Source organism: Anomaloglossus baeobatrachus, chromosome 3 (assembly GCF_048569485.1).
Source record: "Anomaloglossus baeobatrachus isolate aAnoBae1 chromosome 3, aAnoBae1.hap1, whole genome shotgun sequence".
Taxonomy (NCBI): Eukaryota; Metazoa; Chordata; class Amphibia; order Anura; family Aromobatidae; genus Anomaloglossus; species Anomaloglossus baeobatrachus.
The window spans coordinates 393,431,874-393,454,728 of NC_134355.1; the positions used below are offsets into that span (position 1 = coordinate 393,431,874).

The following is a 22,855-nucleotide window of genomic DNA, read 5'->3' on the forward strand; positions in this document are numbered from 1 at the left end:
GCACTCCATTAATTCCCTATGGGGTTTTTGAGAACTCTATTAATTTCCTATGGATTTGTTAATCATTTCATTCATTCCCTATTGGGTTGTTGAGCACTACATTCATTCCCTGTGAGGTTGTTGAACACTCCATTCATTCCCTATGGGTTGTTGATAATTCAATTCATTCCCTATGGGGTTGTCAAGCATTGCACTTGTCTTTTTCCAGGACCCCTATAGTGATGAGTACAATCTTTAAATGGGATAAAAATTCCTTGTCAGGAAAAAAAATATTGGTAGGACACCCACAATTAACAAGTTATCATCTACCCCATCGATACGTGATATTTTGTTTTAGTCAAACAACCGTTTTAAAGTCAAATATATAGAGTAACTAACAAAAATGCATACCTTTTCTCCTTTGATGCCTGGTTTTCCTGGTATTCCATGTTCTCCCGGTAATCCCTGTTGTAATAGTACAATTTTGGATTATCTCACATCCCTATGCTTACATATTCATTAATATACATGAGATTATAGGATTACAATATAAATGTAACTACATTACATTTTAAATAGATGAAGTCCCATAATCCACTTATTTTTAAAGAGAGCCTGCCATGTAAAATAAATGCTATTAACTTGCAGTTATATGGTTAATCTGCAGGTTAATAGAGGTCTGAAGCTACACTGCGCCTGCACTGAGAGACCCACTGCCGGAAGGAAATTAACTTTATTACTCCCGGCAGTGTCAGGCTTTCAGTCATAGGAGTGGTGCCTATGCTTGTGCATAGTGGGCAGCAGCTGTATCTGTGCACTGACTGACAGCCAGCTCTAATGCCACATTTTGCTTTGATCAACAACTTTTTCAAACGCGGCACATATATGATGTTCTGAAAATTTTATGGAATAAACCCTAAAAATTCTTTCAACATATTTGAGTGCTGATCTTTTTATTTATGTATTTATTCTAGGCCAAATACGAGTATATAATTTTCTGTCAATTTTCTGGGTTGCAACATCTCCTGCTCCAGAGCTGACCAAAGAACAAGCAGATTTTTACCCCAGCCATTATTTTAGCACCACATCACCTGCACGGAGTATTGCAAAGCCAAATACCCCCTTTTCTGATTAACTCACCTGCTTGTTACCCTGGGCTAATTCCCAGGTCTTGTCAGCCATAGAATCAGCATCATCATAATCATCCCTGATTTGGCTGGCAGATTGTCACGGTCTTCTTGTCCTAAGATTAGTGACAGGCCGGTCTCTCATTTTTCATCTGAGGCCATACACATTAAATGTGTGTTTTTCTTTTAACAGTTGCAAGGCTGAAGTCAGTTCTCCTTGCTAGCTGCAAGCTCATTAACCCTGTCCAGGTGTTTTCTCTAAGTACCACTTCTACTCCCAGTAGAGAGTGCCGCTTACTCAGATCAGTCTGGAGTTAGGCCTGGAGCTGAGAAGATGTGTCTGTCACTGCTGTCTGCTGTTTGGGTTTCTCCTTTCCTTAGTTACCCTTCCATGTACACCTTTTGTTGTTCCCTTGTGTTGGTTTTAGGTGTGCGTGAGTGTTTGTTGCTATCCATCTGTCAGTCTTTATTTGTCAGTGGTGTTGTTTACTTCTGTTCTTGCCCTTTTCCCCCAGGTGTTGGGTTGTGGAGGGGGGGGGGTGTCTTAACATCAGGTACAAGCACAAGAAATAAGGAGACATTGGGGGCCCACATCTCACTACCTTTAAGAGTACCTCTGAGTTGAGGGAAAGCCTAGGGTAGGCTTAGTTTGAAGGCTAGAGTAGGGGCCTCCCACCAGTCACACCCCCCCTTTTTGTCACCTCGTGACACAGATGCTGTGAGTGTGGGAAATGGTCCTCCACTTTCTCACCACTAATATGCTTGCCAGAGGCAAAGGAGGCAAAGCATGACCTGCCTTTGCTATTACTACTGCCGGGATGTATTCTGCCAGCAGTGTTAGCGGCTCTTCTGCTAACAGCTTACTCATTATATTGATGATATAAGGTTTTTTTCTCTACTACCCTACCAAATCTGTTGCCATGTTTGGGTTTAGCATACATTTTGGACGATTGCATAATATTTAACTTTGTTTTTAACTTTGTTGACAAACTTAGCAAACTCCAGAAAAAAAAATGACATCAACCAGACACACTAGACACAAGCTGGGTTCATGTAGTAGACAAAAAAGATCATATAAAACAGTCTGTCCATAATGTCAGTAGGTGTTTTAAACAAGGGTGGCAAAGCAGAATTGCACAGGTAAAAGTCTTAATTTACTGTAATAATTTATCTATACATTTTTGGGATAGTTCACATGAATTCCACCTGGTCAAAAAGTTTCCCATAAAAACTAATGCCACGCGGTAGAAACGCTACCCAAAAAATGCAGCAACAAATGACAGTATGGTTATTTGATGTACTGTTGCTGACTGAAGTATGCAAATAGTAAAAGGTATGTAACTTTATTTAATTTTTTTGCCTTTTTTTGAGGGGAGGCGCTTTGAGGTGGATATATAGGCTACTTTCGCATTGCATTTTTCTGACGTTCGCTGGTCCCGTCGGGGCATCCGTCCGAACCCCCTTCCCCCCCACAAAACATGTTTCGGATGCATGCACTGACGTGGCTTTTGACTATAAAGGAGCAGTCAGAGTCAGCGTGTGCTCTGTCTTGCACCATTTTTGCACAAATACGTTTTCTGCAGGCGAACACACAAACATAGTAGACTACGTTTGGGTGTCCGCCTGCAGAAAATGTATATGTATATGCAAAAATTGTGCAAGACAGAGCACACGCTAATGGAGTCTGCTCAATAGTCAATGGCCACGTCAGCGCATGCGTCCGAAACACGTTCTGTGCGGGGGGAGGGGGTATGGGACGGATGTCCCGACAGGACCAGTGAATATCCTTAACAAAAAAGCTTAAATAAAGAGGTCACCAAGTAGGTGCACATACAGTAAGTAAATAGCAGCAACAGCCAAACATTTTGTTGTGGCCCTTATGATTGTTATATGTGACTGGTGAAACAATTGCAAAACCTTGACCTTGTATTGTTTTTTATTTTTTGAACATTTTATTTATTGTTAAATATTATTGATTTCCCCACTTCAACCAAGCTGAATTGGAAAATGGCTGCAAAATTGCTACAAGACTGGAAATTAACATCTGGCAATAGCAAGCCTCAAGTTTGTGGGGTGTACAGTTTTAAAAGTAGACAATTAAAACAGATATGCAAAAACTATAGACTCCTATTATATTAAAGATGAAAAACCCACAGCCAATTTCCTTTACAAAATAAGATGGGACCCAAAAATCTAAGTAGAATTATGTAACAAAAGAGAGCACCTGCGACTGACCGCTGTATTTAGGTGGTGTGTGTAAGCTTCTAATATTAGACAAGCAGCAATAAAAAGGGCTAAAAAAATTGTTATCAGTTATGTGTAGATTTCTCTTTAAATAAATAAAATTTGCCATGTCCCTCTTAAAATACAGAAACAACACTTTCAGTGACACCCTACAAGCTTTGATTTTAGTTTTTGATATGAATTTCAAATTAGTCCTCATTGCTTGCATTGAGTGACAATAAATGGAACTATTAAGGGGCTGTATACTACAGTATATCACAGATCAAGCAATTCACAGTCACACTGTGTGACTATGCAGGTACAGAACTTCCCTATAGATCATTTCGATAATTAAATTAGTATTCACAGACTGAAACTATCATTCCCATTTGCGATCTGCTTCATTAGCACTGATTAGTACTCTAACATCACATTAGCTCTGTTTCTGTCTCTATACTGTGAGTTCTCATCCCTACACAGTACAGGTATAAAATTGTATTCCTCAGCCGGCCCCTATCTTTATACTGGCTTTGATAGCTCCACTGATTGCCTGGACTAGGGCATGTGATCTTATTACTGCAGAGCATTATAGGGAAGTTTGTGCTTCTGGGGACAATGCCATTAAAGCCCTCACTTCTTCAGGAGTGTGTGAAATGGCATCGGGAATTAATTTTGCCAATCCTCACAAATCGAATTGCAGATTGTTCAAATTCATATTGAACCATGGATTTCAGGAAATTGGACTCAAACTTCATTCTCTGTGATCAATCAGCTTATCTATATAAATAATATGGTGGCTTCATGTTAGTCGATGGACTGCACAGGAGAATTTTTCCAAAACAATATTATATACTCTGATCAGGGTTTGATAATGTGGGGATCTGTTTTACTAGGCAGTGGAGTATAGAAAAAAAGTTTCTCCAGCTTCTCCATTATTTACCATATTTTTCGCTTTATAAGACGCACTTCTGTTCCCCCAACTTTTGGGGGAAAGTAGGGGGTGCGTCTTATAATGCGAATATACGGGAGGGGGGGGGGTGTATATATATACAGAGTCCAGTGGAGGTGCGGGCAGCTCTGGAGCGGTGCTGGGGGATGCTGGGGGCAGGGAAAGCTGGGAGCGGCAGCATTTTATCTCCTGCTCCCGCTCATATAATATGCACAGCCGCTGTCCATCAGAAGCGTGGTGCTGAAAGTGAATCGCGCTGATGGGCTGGGACAGCGGGGCATATTATATCTGCCTGTGCTTACCTTTGATCGCACAGGATCCCCACTCCCCTTGTGTTAGATATGGCCTCCCATGCTGCTGCCTATAGTAAAATAATAAACTCTTTACTCACCTCCTCCAGTGTCTCCCCGGTCTCCCTCCTGCTGCTGTGATTAGGCACGCAGAGATATCTCTCTGCTGTCCTGATCACATGACCTGCACTAGAACCAGGAAGTAGGAAGTGCAGGAGACAGGAGAAGCTCAACCCCGAGGAGGGAGACACGAGACAGGACAGCGCTGGAGAAGGTAAAGAAAGAGTTTATTTTACTAAAAGCAGCAACACGGGGGCGATATGTAACAGAGGGTGATGTGTGCCTGCCACAGTGGGCCTGTCTGCCTGCCACAGTGGCCCTTTCTGCCTGCCACAGTGGGCCTGTTGGCCTGCCACAGTGGGCCTGTCTGCCAGCCACAGTGGGCCTGTCTGCCAGCCACAGTGGGCCTGTCTGCCAGCCACAGTGGGCCTGTATGCCAGCCACAGTGGGCCTGTGTGCCAGCCACAGGGGCCGTGTGCCAGCCATAGAGGATGTGTGCCAGCCATAGGGGAAATGTGGCATCACTGGGGTACGTGTTCAATATAAGGTGGCCATATCCAGATTAAGGGGGCTAATTTTAGGATGAGGGGGCTATGAGGGACATATACCTAATATTATTTGTTAGACGGACACTGGCATTATAAGACGGACCCCATTTATTAAAAAATTCTCTATTCCTTCACCAAATTTGGGGGTGCGTCTTATAATCAGGTGTGTCTTATAAAGCGAAAAATACGGTAAGTTTGTGAAAATCCGGCTGCAATTCTCCGAGGCAAATCGTGCCTGCTGCGATTTTTTTTCTCCAACCACTCAGACTGAGGAAAAAAAAGATCGGACATGTACACTGCCTCATTGAATATCATTGATGTGAGTGCAATCCAATTTTTTAATGGATAGCACTTGGATGTAGAATATGGCCATCAGCACAATGCCTTAAGAGAGCACAGCTCAGTAACATAACTTGTTGAATGCGTGATTTTAATCACATTATACTTGTACATAGCACCTTCTCAGACTGCAATTGAGCAGAGTGAATTAATTAATGGATCTCATATGTTTTATCACCCTACTAGATTACTTTTACTAATTATTATAAATTCCAAGATTATCTACTTTATAGTTTATAAATAAGCTATTAAATAAATCAATCCTGCCCCTGCAAATAATTACAACAAAATTATAATTACTAGGATACTTTCAGGATGCTTTTTTTGCTCTTCTTCACATTTTAACTTCCATAATAAAATAATTGCAATCTTTTGCACATGTATAAGAGAAGTACTAACATATAACTACCGTAATTCTCTATCAAATGCCTTCTGAAAGTTTTGGGTCAAAATCCCCCCAAAATGTGTAGAATAAAAATCAAAACCATAAGAAGAAAATTTACCAAAATTCCTAGTTAAGACATGCCAATATTTGAATGATATACATGGCTGATATAAGACAAAACTATGCATACTTCTTTTCCTGGTGGTCCTTTTGGTCCTGTAGATCCAGGTTCTCCTTGTGGCCCCTAAAACATTAAAACAAACTGATTATTGATAATTAAATAAGAGAATTGAATCCAATTAATTTCAGAACAGGCTGCCATATTTATACATAGAAATAACTCGATTCCTGAATATTATATGACATATCTTATATGTTCACCAGTTTTGTCCTCTGAAAGCTCTATTATTAATTTGCAATTGACTCTGAGCTAGCGGGAGTGGAATGAGACTAACCGCTATGATGTATCCAATACCTAAAACACACAAAAAGAGGGATTTCTGTTCTTTTTTTCCTTTGGTAGCACACAGAGAAAAGAATTAGACATGAACATCCAAAAATCGCCAGTTGATCTTATGCCGCCAGGCAAAAATGTATGTACCTCATCATGAGGTTCTTGGTTTAACATTCTGATCATACTGTTTGAAGCCCACTGCCAAGTCACACCAAACCTCTCAGTGGGTCCCTAAGTTTTTTGAAGCCTTAAAAAATTATAAAACTGAACATGAGGTTCTTGGTTTAACATTCTGATAACATTCTGATTAGACTGTATGAAGCCCACTGCCATGTCACGGCGAACCTCTGAGTGGCTCCCTAAATTATTTAAGCTTTAAAGGTGCAGCACTGTGCACCAACCACCTTCACAGTATCAGTGCACCAGCATGGGTGCTGTGTGACACCAGGTCACCTGCCCTGCTGGTCCATTGTCACGGCATCAGTGGTTGGCGCACAGTACCGCACCTTTAAGGCTTAAATAATTTAGGGACCCATTGAGAGGTTTGCTGTGATGTGGCAATGGGCTTCATATAGTCTGATCAGAATGTTAAACTAAGAACGTTCTGTCCAGTTTTATCATTTTTGAGTAGCGGCATTAGATCAACTTATGACTTTTGGAGGTGCTGTCCCTGTCTTTTTCTACAGATATGGTATATTGCAAGCAAAATAGAGTATAATCTCCAGCACTTCAAAGAAGGTTAAAAAATATTTATTGAAGCTCTATTAAAAAAAGTTCCATAGATCATGAAAACACTGAGGGGGGGGGGGTGGTCACATTAAGAAAAATCCGACATGTTTCGGCTGGTAGTGCCTTATTCCAGGATTGCACTTAAATGTCTATTGTGCACACCATGGATCTTTTTTAATAGTACAGTGGAACCTTGCTTAACGAGAACAATCCGTTCTGGGACTGTGCTTGTTAATCAAGGTACTCGTTCAGCAGAGCAAGGTTTCCCATAGGAAATCATTGCAATGCTGACGATCCGTTCCACAACTTCTAAAATGTCCCCTATTCTGTCATTCCACACATGCACAACCACACACACAAACACACACAAACTCACACAAACTCACATGCACGCATGCACACACACATAATATATGCTCACCTTACCTTCCGTTCCATCGCCGGTCTGCTGGGACTTGCTGTTCTCTGGTATGGGGCCGGGCTGTGTATCGCGTTACCATAACGACGAGGCAGGAACTTCCCGGCCAGAGCGCTAACGTCAAAGGCAGAGCCGCTTGCCTCTGATTGGCCAGCGCTCTGCCTTTCATTAGCGGTGACAGGAAGTTCCTCCCTCGTCGCTATGGATGCAGATACACAGCGTGGACTGGAGCGCAGCAGCGAACTACAGCACCCAGGAGGCCGGCGATGAAATGAAAGGTACACATATTATGTTATATTATATTCTCATCTTACCTTCCGTTCCATCGCAAGCCTCCTGGGTCTTGTAGTTCGCCGCGAGGACGTCGCGATGTACCCGGGAACTGCAAGAACCATGAGACCGGCGATGGAACGGAAGGTAAGGTAAGCATAATACTGTATGTGCGTGCGTGCGTGTGTGTTTGTGCGTACATGTGTGTGTTTGTGTGGACTACAAGTGTGGGTCAGAGTGTGGTGGATGGACGAAACCGGAAGTGTGTGCGGTGAGAATTTAGCTCGTACAGCAAAGCTTTCTCGTAAAGCGGGTTACAAATTTACAGAAAGCTTTGCTTGTTAAGCGAAATTCTCGTTAAGTGGGTTACTCATTAAGCGAGGTTCCACTGTACTTCAATAAATGTTTTTTAACCTTCTTTGAAGTGCTGGAGATCATACTCTATTTTGCTTGTTTGTGCTCTGCCTGAGGCCAGGGCAGCTCTGTGCACCAAAATCGATCCTTATCTGGACTTTATGAAGGGTGAGCTGAAATACTTTTTCTATTTTCTGCATGGTATATTGCATGGTCGGTTCCTTCTTCTTTTGTTTCACTTGGACCAGCACGCCTCCCATTTGGCACAGACATTTTTAATTATCAGGAGACTGCAAGTGGGGTCCTGCCTTTTTTGCTCTCAGTTCACAGTCTGAGAGTGTGTGGAACGGACGTTGTTCAGCTCCTTTCACAGGGTATTGATTCTGTTTGGTGGCTATTGTTGCAGTTATGTGTCTGTGGGGCAGTGTAGCCTGGAGTCTTGGGGATTCAACCTTGCAGCATGGGTGTTGTGAAAAACCCGGTCACCTGCCCTGCTGGTGCATTGTCGTTGCTGTGGTGGTGATTGGCGCACAGCGCCGCAGCTTTAATAATTTATGGACCCACGGAGAGGTTCAACAGTAACAGTGGGTTTCATGCCCTCTGATCAGAATGTTAAATTAAGAACTTTGTGTTCAGTTTTATCATGTTTGCCTAGTGGATTTAGATCAACTTATGACTTTTGGATGTGCAGTCCATGTCTTTTTCTACAGATATGGTACACAGAGAAAAGAGGCTTCAGCATGTAGGACATCATACAGCATTACTGAGTTAGTGGATCTAGCATATGGATAAACTGAATCACTCATCATTAACTGCAGCAAGATCTCTGTCTCTCCTGCTTGTTTTCGAACTTTGCTCCTCACTCTTCCTTTCACCTCCATTCTGAATAGTGCAAAATGGAAAGTGTATTCTGACAGTCCATTTTGCACTGATCAATATGGAAGTTGTTGAAGGAAGTTTCCATTAAATAAAACAATGTGTTTAGTTGCTACTAGACTGGATGCCTTCTAACGAGCTAGTACAACACGTGAAGTATAAAAAGAATATCTCACACACCTGAATTCCAGGAGCACCCGCAAAGCCCGGCAATCCTGGATGTCCTTGTTCACCCTTTATCACAAAATCAAGGAAACATTAAGAAAACTCTTGTTGAACATGAATACTGTAAATAAAACAATTATATGGTCTGATAAGCAAATAGAGTTAAGCAATAGAATACAAACACTTGTATATGCTTTCAAAGTAGGTTTGCTTGATATTTCAGAACAACTGTTTCACCTGCAAAATCACATGGAAATCACGATCGGTTTTATGGGATACACGACTGTTCTCAATAATCAATTAAAAGACTTTGATCATGTGGTTTTCCACCACCAGTTCTAGTCTTATGGTATGTGCACATGGAGTATTTTTAGGTATATTTGGAACAGAAACTGAATGTACTGTCTCCAAATTCTTATCTAAGTTTTAGGATCGCTACTTCCAATAGGTGGCGCTGTGCTAGAGTTTGTCTCCTTTACTGGAGAGACAATTTGAATATTTCCCAGAGGGGCATTGCAGCTATAAGTCCCCTTACCTGGCAGCCAGACTGGCTTGCAAAGTCTCCTTAAGGAGAATAGTGTTCCCCCGTGGTCCCCACATAGCTTTCTCATGAGCCAGATCAGACACCCCCATACTTTGCACTGACGAGGGGCAAGCACCCCGAAACACCGTGTCTGCAAATTGGGATTCTGATCTGGCTTATATATCCTGAGTCATATTGCAAAGGATTGTCGAAAATCCACTTGTGACTTTTAGGATCGCTACTTCCAATAGGTGGCGCTGTGCTAGAGTTTGTCTCCTTTACTGGAGAGACAATTTGAATATTTCCCAGAGGGGCATTGCAGCTATAAGTCCCCTTACCTGGCAGCCAGACTGGCTTGCAAAGTCTCCTTAAGGAGAATAGTGTTCCCCCGTGGTCCCCACATAGCTTTCTCATGAGCCAGATCAGACACCCCCATACTTTGCACTGACGAGGGGCAAGCACCCCGAAACACCGTGTCTGCAAATTGGGATTCTGATCTGGCTTATATATCCTGAGTCATATTGCAAAGGATTGTCGAAAATCCACTTGTGACTTTTAGGATCGCTACTTCCAATAGGTGGCGCTGTGCTAGAGTTTGTCTCCTTTACTGGAGAGACAATTTGAATATTTCCCAGAGGGGCATTGCAGCTATAAGTCCCCTTACCTGGCAGCCAGACTGGCTTGCAAAGTCTCCTTAAGGAGAATAGTGTTCCCCCGTGGTCCCCACATAGCTTTCTCATGAGCCAGATCAGACACCCCCATACTTTGCACTGACGAGGGGCAAGCACCCCGAAACACCGTGTCTGCAAATTGGGATTCTGATCTGGCTTATATATCCTGAGTCATATTGCAAAGGATTGTCGAAAATCCACTTGTGACTTTTAGGATCGCTACTTCCAATAGGTGGCGCTGTGCTAGAGTTTGTCTCCTTTACTGGAGAGACAATTTGAATATTTCCCAGAGGGGCATTGCAGCTATAAGTCCCCTTACCTGGCAGCCAGACTGGCTTGCAAAGTCTCCTTAAGGAGAATAGTGTTCCCCCGTGGTCCCCACATAGCTTTCTCATGAGCCAGATCAGACACCCCCATACTTTGCACTGACGAGGGGCAAGCACCCCGAAACACCGTGTCTGCAAATTGGGATTCTGATCTGGCTTATATATCCTGAGTCATATTGCAAAGGATTGTCGAAAATCCACTTGTGACTTTTAGGATCGCTACTTCCAATAGGTGGCGCTGTGCTAGAGTTTGTCTCCTTTACTGGAGAGACAATTTGAATATTTCCCAGAGGGGCATTGCAGCTATAAGTCCCCTTACCTGGCAGCCAGACTGGCTTGCAAAGTCTCCTTAAGGAGAATAGTGTTCCCCCGTGGTCCCCACATAGCTTTCTCATGAGCCAGATCAGACACCCCCATACTTTGCACTGACGAGGGGCAAGCACCCCGAAACACCGTGTCTGCAAATTGGGATTCTGATCTGGCTTATATATCCTGAGTCATATTGCAAAGGATTGTCGAAAATCCACTTGTGACTTTTAGGATCGCTACTTCCAATAGGTGGCGCTGTGCTAGAGTTTGTCTCCTTTACTGGAGAGACAATTTGAATATTTCCCAGAGGGGCATTGCAGCTATAAGTCCCCTTACCTGGCAGCCAGACTGGCTTGCAAAGTCTCCTTAAGGAGAATAGTGTTCCCCCGTGGTCCCCACATAGCTTTCTCATGAGCCAGATCAGACACCCCCATACTTTGCACTGACGAGGGGCAAGCACCCCGAAACACCGTGTCTGCAAATTGGGATTCTGATCTGGCTTATATATCCTGAGTCATATTGCAAAGGATTGTCGAAAATCCACTTGTGACTTTTAGGATCGCTACTTCCAATAGGTGGCGCTGTGCTAGAGTTTGTCTCCTTTACTGGAGAGACAATTTGAATATTTCCCAGAGGGGCATTGCAGCTATAAGTCCCCTTACCTGGCAGCCAGACTGGCTTGCAAAGTCTCCTTAAGGAGAATAGTGTTCCCCCGTGGTCCCCACATAGCTTTCTCATGAGCCAGATCAGACACCCCCATACTTTGCACTGACGAGGGGCAAGCACCCCGAAACACCGTGTCTGCAAATTGGGATTCTGATCTGGCTTATATATCCTGAGTCATATTGCAAAGGATTGTCGAAAATCCACTTGTGACTTTTAGGATCGCTACTTCCAATAGGTGGCGCTGTGCTAGAGTTTGTCTCCTTTACTGGAGAGACAATTTGAATATTTCCCAGAGGGGCATTGCAGCTATAAGTCCCCTTACCTGGCAGCCAGACTGGCTTGCAAAGTCTCCTTAAGGAGAATAGTGTTCCCCCGTGGTCCCCACATAGCTTTCTCATGAGCCAGATCAGACACCCCCATACTTTGCACTGACGAGGGGCAAGCACCCCGAAACACCGTGTCTGCAAATTGGGATTCTGATCTGGCTTATATATCCTGAGTCATATTGCAAAGGATTGTCGAAAATCCACTTGTGACTTTTAGGATCGCTACTTCCAATAGGTGGCGCTGTGCTAGAGTTTGTCTCCTTTACTGGAGAGACAATTTGAATATTTCCCAGAGGGGCATTGCAGCTATAAGTCCCCTTACCTGGCAGCCAGACTGGCTTGCAAAGTCTCCTTAAGGAGAATAGTGTTCCCCCGTGGTCCCCACATAGCTTTCTCATGAGCCAGATCAGACACCCCCATACTTTGCACTGACGAGGGGCAAGCACCCCGAAACACCGTGTCTGCAAATTGGGATTCTGATCTGGCTTATATATCCTGAGTCATATTGCAAAGGATTGTCGAAAATCCACTTGTGACTTTTAGGATCGCTACTTCCAATAGGTGGCGCTGTGCTAGAGTTTGTCTCCTTTACTGGAGAGACAATTTGGATATCTAAGTCTCAAAAATTCTCAAAAATTGTGAGATTCTACTCAATATTTGCTCTGAAAACTCAAAAAAAGACTTTGTGTGTATATAGGCTTAAAATCCCTCCTGCCTTTCTACACAGCCCCATTCAGCAGAATATTTGTTACTCCTCTCATCCCTGTATACAGCTCCATCCTGCAGTATGTCAGTTCTACCAGCTCCTGCATATAGCTCTACACTTCAGTATATCTCTCCTCCTGAATCCTTCCTGGAGAGCTTCTGTCTTAGTTACCTGCATAAATGGCTGCCACTTCCTGTTATAAATGCCACACTGTAATGTGGGACACTCTGCCCCTTCCAAAGATATAATTTCTCTTAGGAGCAGGTCTATTGTAAATACAACCATGAGGAGCAGGGAGGAATCTCCCAACTTCAGCAAATCAGACAATCACTGAGCAAAGTTTAGATTTCAGTTTGAGAAACCTAACTCAAGAGTTGATCGAATCTGCCAAAACTTGAATTCACCAAATAACATGGATTTTTCAGAGATATTCATTATGCATTGAAGTAATTTAATGCGAATTGAATGTTCTTCATTATGCTCTTTAATCTTTCAAGACCCCAAAGGATAAAAAACGAAAGCCGTAAATAAAAAAGAAAACAATTTGAATACTCATGTCACCACTAACCTGTCCTGCTATCTGGTCTTCCTTGCCTCTTCTTTTCTTTTGGCAAGCCCTCATCGCGAGCATCTTGTTTGGCCTACTTTACTCTATGTTGTGTTTTCTAGCATGACTAGGCTTTTGGGTTCACCACGAGGCATGCAGTCGTACATGCACCGTCCGAGGACTGGTCAGCAGCATGCAGTGACATCAGAGGTCTCCACAGTGCTGGAACACCTAGCATAGAGTAAAGTAGGCCAAAGAGGATGTATGCGACAGGGGAGGGTGAAAAGAAGAAAAATAGAGGACCAGATGGTGGGCTGTGGAAGTGTGGAAACAAGTGAGCGATGAGATTATCATATATATTTTAACTTTTTGCTCTCTTGGTTCAGCAAAATAGCAGTCACAACTGACTGTTATATCACTGAATTGCTGCGAGGTTGAAATAATCCACTTTTGGGGAATATACATTTTTAAAACATTTCAATGAAATTCCACAATAATACATTTTCTTATCATTACCTAACATATCTAGATATTACATGGTGAACAACTATAACTTTTCTGCCGCAAGAACAAATATGTTGTACGCAAACTATATGTGTTGCCACTTTGTTCTACACTGCTGTTGGGGCTTCCATTTTTCTTGGGATACATAATGCATAAAGTGAATCCTCTGGACAAGTAATGGGATCTGTTAAGTTTTTTTTTACTGAGTTAAGCAATGCAGCAGGCAGCAATGGAGACCTAACAAAACTGTGAACAAGGTCTTAAATATTTCACTTTGAAGTCCGATATTTTACCTTTAATCCCTGCTCTCCTTTAGCTGCAGGTTCTCCCTTCCAATGAAAAAGAAGCAGAATTAAATTTCAAGTTGCACTTATTAAAACTATTTCAACAGACACTGCTAAAATAACATTTAAGCTTAATACACAAAGCAGAGCCGCAATAAATTTCATAGGCATACACACATTTTGATGCCATTAATATAACATAATGAAAAAATATGCTATTGTTTTGTGAACCTTAAATGGTTTTAAATCTTTGTCTGGAGGCATAAATCTGATATATTGATATTTAACCAATGACACCATCTATAATGGTTTGAAAAATTAAGCCTATTTGCCTGTAGTTTTCTTCAATCAGCACTGATATAAATCATGATCACACTGCTCAAATTGAGGCTTTCTACTTGTATTTTATTTTTTAATTCCCACTTTATAAAGTCTGACCAATAATCTTAAGATCTGCACTACATGGCAAAACAAATGCATGTTCATTTAATGATGGTGCCAATCAATTTTTTTATTCACTTTGTTCATAATGGCATTTCTGCCAACTTTTTCATTTTCTAGTGTGTTTTCAACAAGACTAGTATGGTCTGCACTGCCGTCCAAAATATTTTATAAGTTGTGTGTTTTATGTGGACTCCTCCTATCACTGCTTTGTTATCAGTAGAGATGAATAGTGTGACGGGGTCCTTCTCATATCACACAATCAACAGAGTGAAAGATGGCTGTACAGTCCAAAGAGCATATATTCCAAGCAACTCAAATGGTCCATAACATAATCCACCACACAGAGGGTAAAAATAGTAAAGAAACACAAATATAGTCTAGAAAGCGATAAATAAATGTTCAGGTCTCTCTGAGGAGCCGCACCTTCAACCCAGATGATCAATCTTCGCCCTTCTCTCTTCAAGTTCTCAAACTGACTGCTTCACCCCCCCAGGTAAGCAAAGAGGTTAGGTGCATTCCAGGCCCCCCTCCCCCACACCTAGGGACAAACACTACAGGGGGTGATTACCTAAAGACAATACAATGTACACACAAGCAATACAAATAATTGACAGTGAACCAAGCCTAAAATATGACCCTACACAACATGATATACAGCACACCATGTCCCACCATCACAACCTCTCCCTCCTTCTGAATAAGTGAGTATGCCATGAGGTCTACACAGACCTCTGGCCATCTCACTTAAGTCCATGTTGCTCAGCTGTTGATAGTCAATGGTTATTTTTGCTGGGACAGTCCATCAACATTCTGGTGTTGGCTTCCATGCTTGTATTGGATGGAGAAGCTGTAGGGTTGAAAGGATAAGCTTCCGTTTGTGTCCTCCTTCATTCAAACTGTGTTTCCTGCTCCCACAAATCGGCATTGTAGAGCTCCCACATCATTTCTTAGGAAAATATCTGCAAGCAGGCTGCTCATCACCCCAACCACACATTGCTTGACCCCAAAGCCAAAGTCCAGATCTACAGTCGCCTTTGGGACATTCCTCCTTTTCTCCTCCAGCCAATTCAATAACAATCCCTGGTCCATGATGTATCGCCTCTGGCCGAACCACCCAGGGATCAGCAATTGTGAGAAATGCCCCAGAGTCACAAAATCCAATAACGCTCTGCCCATCCAGTACGACCTCTTGTAAGTGCTTACTTTGATGGTAAGTGGAACTCGGGGCTGTGGCTCGCACCCCATAAACCCCTAGTGGCCGACCATGAGTGTCTGAGTCATTAGGCAAGTCAACTTGAAGGGGTGAGAAATCTTCCCCCATTGTGTTTGGCTGTAGAGAATGAACAGGTCGATTCGGTTCAAGGTTATTTCTCAATCGACCAGCAGGGCAAGTGTCTTGCAAATGCACAGGCTGCCCACATCGATAACATCTCCTCTGCGTCGTACTCCTTCCAATGTGCATTCTGGAGTAGGCAGTAGGAGAACCTAGTGACAAAGGCCGGAGGCCATACACTCCAACAGGGGCATCTATGGTGCAGGGGTCAGCGGTACACTCCATTGGAGGTAGTTGTACCTCTTCCTCAGGCCGGATGGAATGCACAAAATGCACCGGACGAGGTGGAGGTGCATGGGGGTCCCTCCGAGTCCTTGCGGGACAACTGGATTGCAGGTGCCAAGGTTGCCCACACCCCTAACATCTCCTCTCTGCGATTGCCACAGGTCTTGGTCGGAACTGTTAGGGCCCAGAATTGTGAGACGTGGTAGTCATCAGCCTGAAGCTGGGTGGAAGGGCAGGTATAACTAGCGAGGGCTGAGGTGCAGAAGGATCAGACTCTGGCTTATTGTCCATAAGCCTCCTCCATTGTGGTTGGATAGTAAGGACCTCATCAGCCAGGGCTGCAGCTCTATCAGGTGCACAGTGTGCGCTCTCTGACCCATTCCCATATTTCTGAGGGACACTTGTAAAGAAATTGTTCTATAAGAAATACCTATATAATGTCTTCCACAGTGAAGGTGTCTTCCGCTTCAAGCCATTTCCGACATGCCTGGGACATCTTATTGGCATACATCTAAACGACCCCCTCTGTGGTGCATGGGAGGTCTCAGAACTGTGCCCTATGTGAGTCTGAGGTGATAGCATGGTATTCCAGGATAGTCCGTTTTACAATGTTGTAATCCCGGTTCTGCTGTGAGTCAATGATGCGATAAGCCTCTGCCAGGCTTCCGTTCAGGAGTCCCACTAACAAACGCATCCAGACAGAGTGAGGCACTTCCATCACAGCACACTGCTGCTCAAAGTCCTTGAAGAACCCTTCCACATCTCTGGAAGTCTCCATTGCTTCTTGTCTCCTCTGTGCTTCGTGAGCAGCCTCCTCCTTATACTTCTGAGATACACCGGGACCAAGAGCTGCCATCTCTTCTTCGAACCACACCAACCACTGTCTTTTTGGGGCAGGGATCCCCGTCCCCAGTGCTTGTCCGTCAGACATCTGGGAGGAGGTGGACTTGCTCGCACCCATCAGTAGATCAATTAACCCTAGAACGCATACCTGGGGCCTCGCAGGCCTGCTAGGTCATTTGTTTTCTATGGTAGATTGAATTGCTTGCGCGTTCTAGGGTTAAGGCTTCTTTACTCAGTCCCTGATAGCTCAGGCCCAGATCTCTGGCTCTCTCCTTTAGACTGGATGCGATCCAGTTTCTGTACTCATTCTGTGGATTGATCTCCATTAGGCTGCGCTCTGTGGATCCCACCGCTGCCACCAGTTGTGATGGTGTCCTTCTCCCATGTCACACAATTAACAGAACAAGAGATGGCTGTACAATCCAAAGAGCATTATTCCAAGCAAATCAAATTATCCATAACATAATCCACCACACAGAGGGTAATAATAGTAAAGAAACACAAATATAGTCCAGAAAGCGATAAATAAATGTTCAGGTCTCTCTGAGGAGCCGCACCTTCAGACCAGAGGATCGATCTTTGTCCTTCTCTCTTCAGTTTCTCAAACTGACTGCCTCACCCCCCCCAGGTAAGCAAAGAGGCTAGGTGCATTCCAGGCCCCCTCCCCCACACTTAGGGACAAACACTACAGGGGATGATTACCTACAGACAATTTAATGTACGCACAAGCAATACAAATAATGGACAATGAACCAAGCCTAAAATACGACTCTAAACATTATGATATATAGTACACCATATCCCACCGTCACAAATACAGAGGAGCGGACCCTTGGAATTTCAGTTCGGCGGGTGCAGCTGGAATTTAGATAAAATTTGGTTTGGGGTCTGGACTTAATATAAACCCCAATGGAGGTCACTGGTTGGGCAGTTAGGGCTTCTGCCCACATGCAGCCCGCCATAAACACATCACTTCTGGGGGAGGGTGGGCAGTATTTTCTATTTTTTTTTTTTTGTTTGTGCACACTACATCTGGTCATGCTGTTTTTACCCCCAGTGTGAGCCGATCACACACTGCGAGCGACTCACACTGGGCTGAGCACTGAGTGTACCTAAGCACACCGATGCTTGTACAAGTGGTTTGCATACATAAAGTATAAGAATTCCGAACCTGAAGTATGTTTTTTTGCAAAGTCTCAGGTTCGCTCATTTCTAAAGAACTAAAGATCTAATATTCGGTGTTCAGTGTTCGTACCAAACACAGAGTCTACAAAAAAAACCAGAGTTTGGGTGCTCTACATATGCAAACCACTCACTAGAGCATCGCTGTGTTTGAATACGCTTGGTGCTTGGCTCAGTGCAAGTTTCTTGCAGTGTCTCAACAGCTTGCACTTTGGGTTACAACAGTGTTATTGCATGTAGTGTGTATGAAACAAAAAAAATTAAAAACCCCACCAGCCCTCCCCTGGAAGTGCTCTGTTTATGGCTAGCTGCATGCGAGCGGAGAGCCGAACTGCCAATCAGTAACTTCAACTGAAGTTCAGGTCAAGTCTGGATCCCAACCCAAACATGATCTAAAATCAGGCTGAACCCGCCGAACTTTAACGGGTCAGCTCATCTCTAGTAATAAGCTCTAAAACAATAATATCCAATATCTATCTATCTATCTATCTATCTATAAATGTATGCAAAAATGCATACATACCTACATTCAGTCATGCCAAAAAGTGTTGGCAACCTTGAAAATGTTCCAGAACACTAAGTATTTCTGACAGAAATCTATTGCAATTACAAGTTTTATCATACACATGTTTATTTCCTTTGTGTGTATTGGAACAACAGAAACAAAATAAGAGAAATAAAAAGCAAATTAGACATAATTTCAGACACAACTCTCAAAATAAAAATCAAAAGTATTGGCACTTTTCCAAAATTGTTGGTAAACAACTTTGTTTCTAGCATGTGATCTGTGGGCAATATGAACATCACACATGTAACCAGACAAAAAGGAAGAAGTTGACTCAATCTTTGCATTGCATATCTGTTTGGCTAGACCTCAAAAGAGAAGTGTATGCAAAACAACCTATGAATCTCACGCAGCTGGAAAGCTTTTCGAAGGAAGAATGGATGAAATCCCACAAACAAGAATTGAAAGATTCTTGGCTGCCTACAAAAAGCATTTACAAGTTGTGATATTTGCCAAAAGGTGTGCTGCTAAGTACAAACCATGCAGGGTGCTGAAACTTTTGCATTGGCCCTTTATCATTTTTGGTTAATTTAAAAATAAAAAAAGGTGAAAAAAAAGGTTTTGGGTGTATGATTAAAACACAAAAGAAATGTATCATCTTTAACTTTATGCCTTTTGGAAATCATTTAATCCTCAACTTGCTGAACTGTTCCCAATAACAGTAATTTTAACCAGGGGTGCCCAAGCTTTTGCATGCCACTGTAATTAAGAAGTTTACAACCCATGGCACTGTAGGTAATCTTCCCGTACATGGACGGGAAAAATGAAAGTTTACATTGCAGGATGCACCGGATAGTAGATAAGCAGCCCCAATTAAGTTCCAAAGAACTGCAGGCTAAGGGTGCATCAGTGTCAGTGCAAACTATATGTCGACATCTGAATGAAATGAAATGCTATGGCTGGAGGTACAGGAGGACTCCACTGCTGACAGACATAAAAAAGCTAGACTGCAGTTTGACAACATGTACATGAGTAAGCAAAAATCCTTCTGGGAAAGTGTCTTGTGGACAGATGAGACTAAGATAGAGCTTTTTGGTAAAACACATCATTCTATTGTTTACCAAAAACAGAATGAGGTCTAAAAAGACCTACAGTCAACTATCATGGAGATTCAAAGATGTTTTGGGGTTGTCTTAGTGCCTCTGTCTCTGGGTGCCTTCATTATGAGCACGGCATGAAATCTGAAGATTACCAAATGATTTTGGGTCACAATGTAGTGCCTAGTGTCAGAAAGCTGGGTTTGTGTCATAGGTAATGGATCTTCTAGCAGGATTATGACCGCAAATATACTTCAAGAAGCCACCAGAAAGGTCTGGAAAAGCGCTGGAGATTTCTTCTGTGGCCACTGGCCAGCAATGAGTCCAGATCTAAATCTCATTGAACACCTGTCGAGAGCTCTTAAAATTGTTGTTGGGAGAAGGCACCCTGCAAATATGAGAGACCTGGACCAGTTTATAGAAGAAGACTTGTCCAAAACTCCATGTTCATTGCAGTTATTTATTCCAAAGAGTGTACAACCATATATTAAATTGAGGGTGCCAACAATTTTGTCTTGCCCATTTTTAAAGATTTCCATGAAATTATGTCAAATTTTATTTTTTTCCACTTTTTTGTGTTGTTTCAATACACAAAAAGGATGTGTATAACATAAAATGTGTAATTGCAGTAATTTTTGGGAGCAATGCTTAATTTTCTCGAACAATTTCAAGGTGCGTTGACTGTGATGACTGTATATGCAATATACAGTGCCTACAAGTAGTATTCAACCCCCTGCAGATTTAGCAGGTTTACACATTAGGAATTAACTTGACATTGTGACAGTTGGACTGTAGATCAGCCCGGAAGTGTGAAATGCACTGCAGCAAAAAAGAATGTTATTTCTTTTTTTATTTTTTTTTTAAATTGTGAAAAGTTTATTCAGAGGGTCATTTATTTTTCAACCCCTCAAACCACAAGAATTCTGTTTGGTTCCCCTAAAGTATTAAGAAGTATTTCAGGCACAAAGAACAATGAGCTTCACATGTTTGGATTAATTATCTCTTTTTCCAGCCTTTTCTGACTAATTAAGACCCTCCCCAAACTTGTGAACAGCACTCACACTTGGTCAACATGGGAAAGACAAAAGGTGCATTCCAAGGCCATCAGAGACAAGATCGTGGAGGGTCACAAGGCTGGCAAGGGGTACAAAACCCTTTCCAAGGAGTTGGGCCTATCTGTCTCCACTGTTGGGAGCATCATCCGGAAGTGGAAGGCTTATGGAACTACTGTTAGTCTTCCACGGCCTGGACAGCCTTTGAAAGTTTCCACCCGTGCCGAGGCCAGGCTTGTCCGAAGAGTCAAGGCTAACCCAAGGACATCAAGGAAGGAGCTCCGGGAAGATCTCATGGCAGTGGGGACATTGGTTTCAGTCAATACCATAAGTAACGTACTCCACCGCAATGGTCTCCGTTCCAGACGAGCCCGTAAGGTACCTTTACTTTCAAAGCGTCATGTCAAGGCTCGTCTACAGTTTGCTCATGATCACTTGGAGGACTCTGAGACAGACTGGATCAAGGTTCTCTGGTCTGATGAGACCAAGATCGAGATCTTTGGTGCCAACCACACACGTGACGTTTGGAGACTGGATGGCACTGCATACGACCCCAAGAATACCATCCCTACAGTCAAGCATGGTGGTGGCAGCATCATGCTGTGGGGCTGTTTCTCAGCCAATGGGCCTGGCCATCTGGTCCGCATCCATGGGAAGATGGATAGCACGGCCTACCTGGAGATTTTGGCCAAGAACCTCCACTCCTCCATCAAGGATCTTAAGATGGGTCGTCATTTCATCTTCCAACAAGACAATGACCCAAAGCACACAGCCAAGAAAACCAAGGCCTGGTTCAAGAGGGAAAAAAATCAAGGTGTTGCAGTGGCCTAGTCAGTCTCCTAACCTTAACCCAATTGAAAACTTGTGGAAGGAGCTCAAGATAAAAGTCCACATGAGACACCCAAAGAACCTAGATAACTTGGAGAAGATCTGCATGGAGGAGTGGGCCAAGATAACTCCAGAGACCTGTGTCGGCCTGATCAGGTCTTATAAAAGATGATTATTAGCTGTAATTGCAAACAAGGGTTATTCCACAAAATATTAAACCTAGGGGTTGAATAATAATTGACCCACACTTTTATGTTGAAAATTTATTAAAATTTAACTGAGCAACATAACTTGTTGGTTTGTAAGATTTATGCATCTGTTAATAAATCCTGCTCTTGTTTGAAGTTTGCAGGCTCTAACTTATTTGCATCTTATCAAACCTGCTAAATCTGCAGGGGGTTGAATACTACTTGTAGGCACTGTATATATATATATATATATATATATATATATACATACAGTATATACAGTGCCTACAAGTAGTATTCCACCCACTGCCGTTCCTGCGGCAGCACACATCGCTGTGTGTGACACCACAGGAACGAGGAACATCTCCTTACCTGTGTCCCTCCCGCAATGAGGAAGGAAGGAGGTGGGCGGAATGTTACGTCCTGCTCATCTCCGCCCCTCCGCTCTGATTGGGTGGCCGCTTAGTGACGTCGCTGTGATGTCGAACGAACCGCCCCCTTAGAAAGGAGGCGGTTCGCCAGTCACAGCGACGTCGCTAGGCAGGTAAGTAGTGTGACGGGTCCGCTCGATGTTGTGTGCCACGGGCAGCGATATGCCCGTGTCACACAACCGATGGGGGCGGGTACGCACGCTAGCGATATCGGTAACGATATCACAGAGTGTAAAGCAGCCTTTAGAGTGTGCATTTAATCTTCCGGTTAGTTACAAGTGTATGTGTGTATATATATATATATATATATATATATATATATATATATATATATATATATACAGTTAGGACCAGAAATATTTGGACAGTGACACAATTTTCGCGAGTTGGGCTCTGCATGCCACCACATTGGATTTGAAATGAAACCTCTACAACAGAATTCAAGTGCAGATTGTAACGTTTAATTTGAAGGTTTGAACAAAAATATCTGATAGAAATTGTAGGAATTGTACACATTTCTTTACAAACACTCCACATTTTAGGAGGTCAAAAGTAATTGGACAAATAAACCAAACCCAAACAAAATATTTTTATTTTCAATATTTTGTTGCGAATCCTTTGGAGGCAATCACTGCCTTCTTTCCGTCTTAAGTCTGGATTTGAGCAAGTGAAATGCATGCTCAATTGGGTTAAGATCTG

The 22,855-nt window shown here is 42.9% G+C and overlaps 1 protein-coding gene across 2 annotated transcripts in view; it reads right to left on the reverse strand.

The window, feature by feature from the left end:
* Positions 1-22,855, reverse strand: part of COL19A1 (collagen type XIX alpha 1 chain) — a 1,307,565-nt gene that overhangs the window by 396,135 nt on the left and 888,575 nt on the right. For both annotated transcript variants that reach the window (XM_075340245.1, XM_075340246.1), the window contains exons 22-25: positions 14,038-14,073; positions 9,182-9,235; positions 6,091-6,144; positions 391-444 (exon numbers count right to left, since the gene is read on the reverse strand). In XM_075340245.1, the coding sequence (XP_075196360.1) occupies positions 391-444; positions 6,091-6,144; positions 9,182-9,235; positions 14,038-14,073 (198 nt within the window). The remainder of the gene's footprint in view (positions 1-390; positions 445-6,090; positions 6,145-9,181; positions 9,236-14,037; positions 14,074-22,855) is intronic.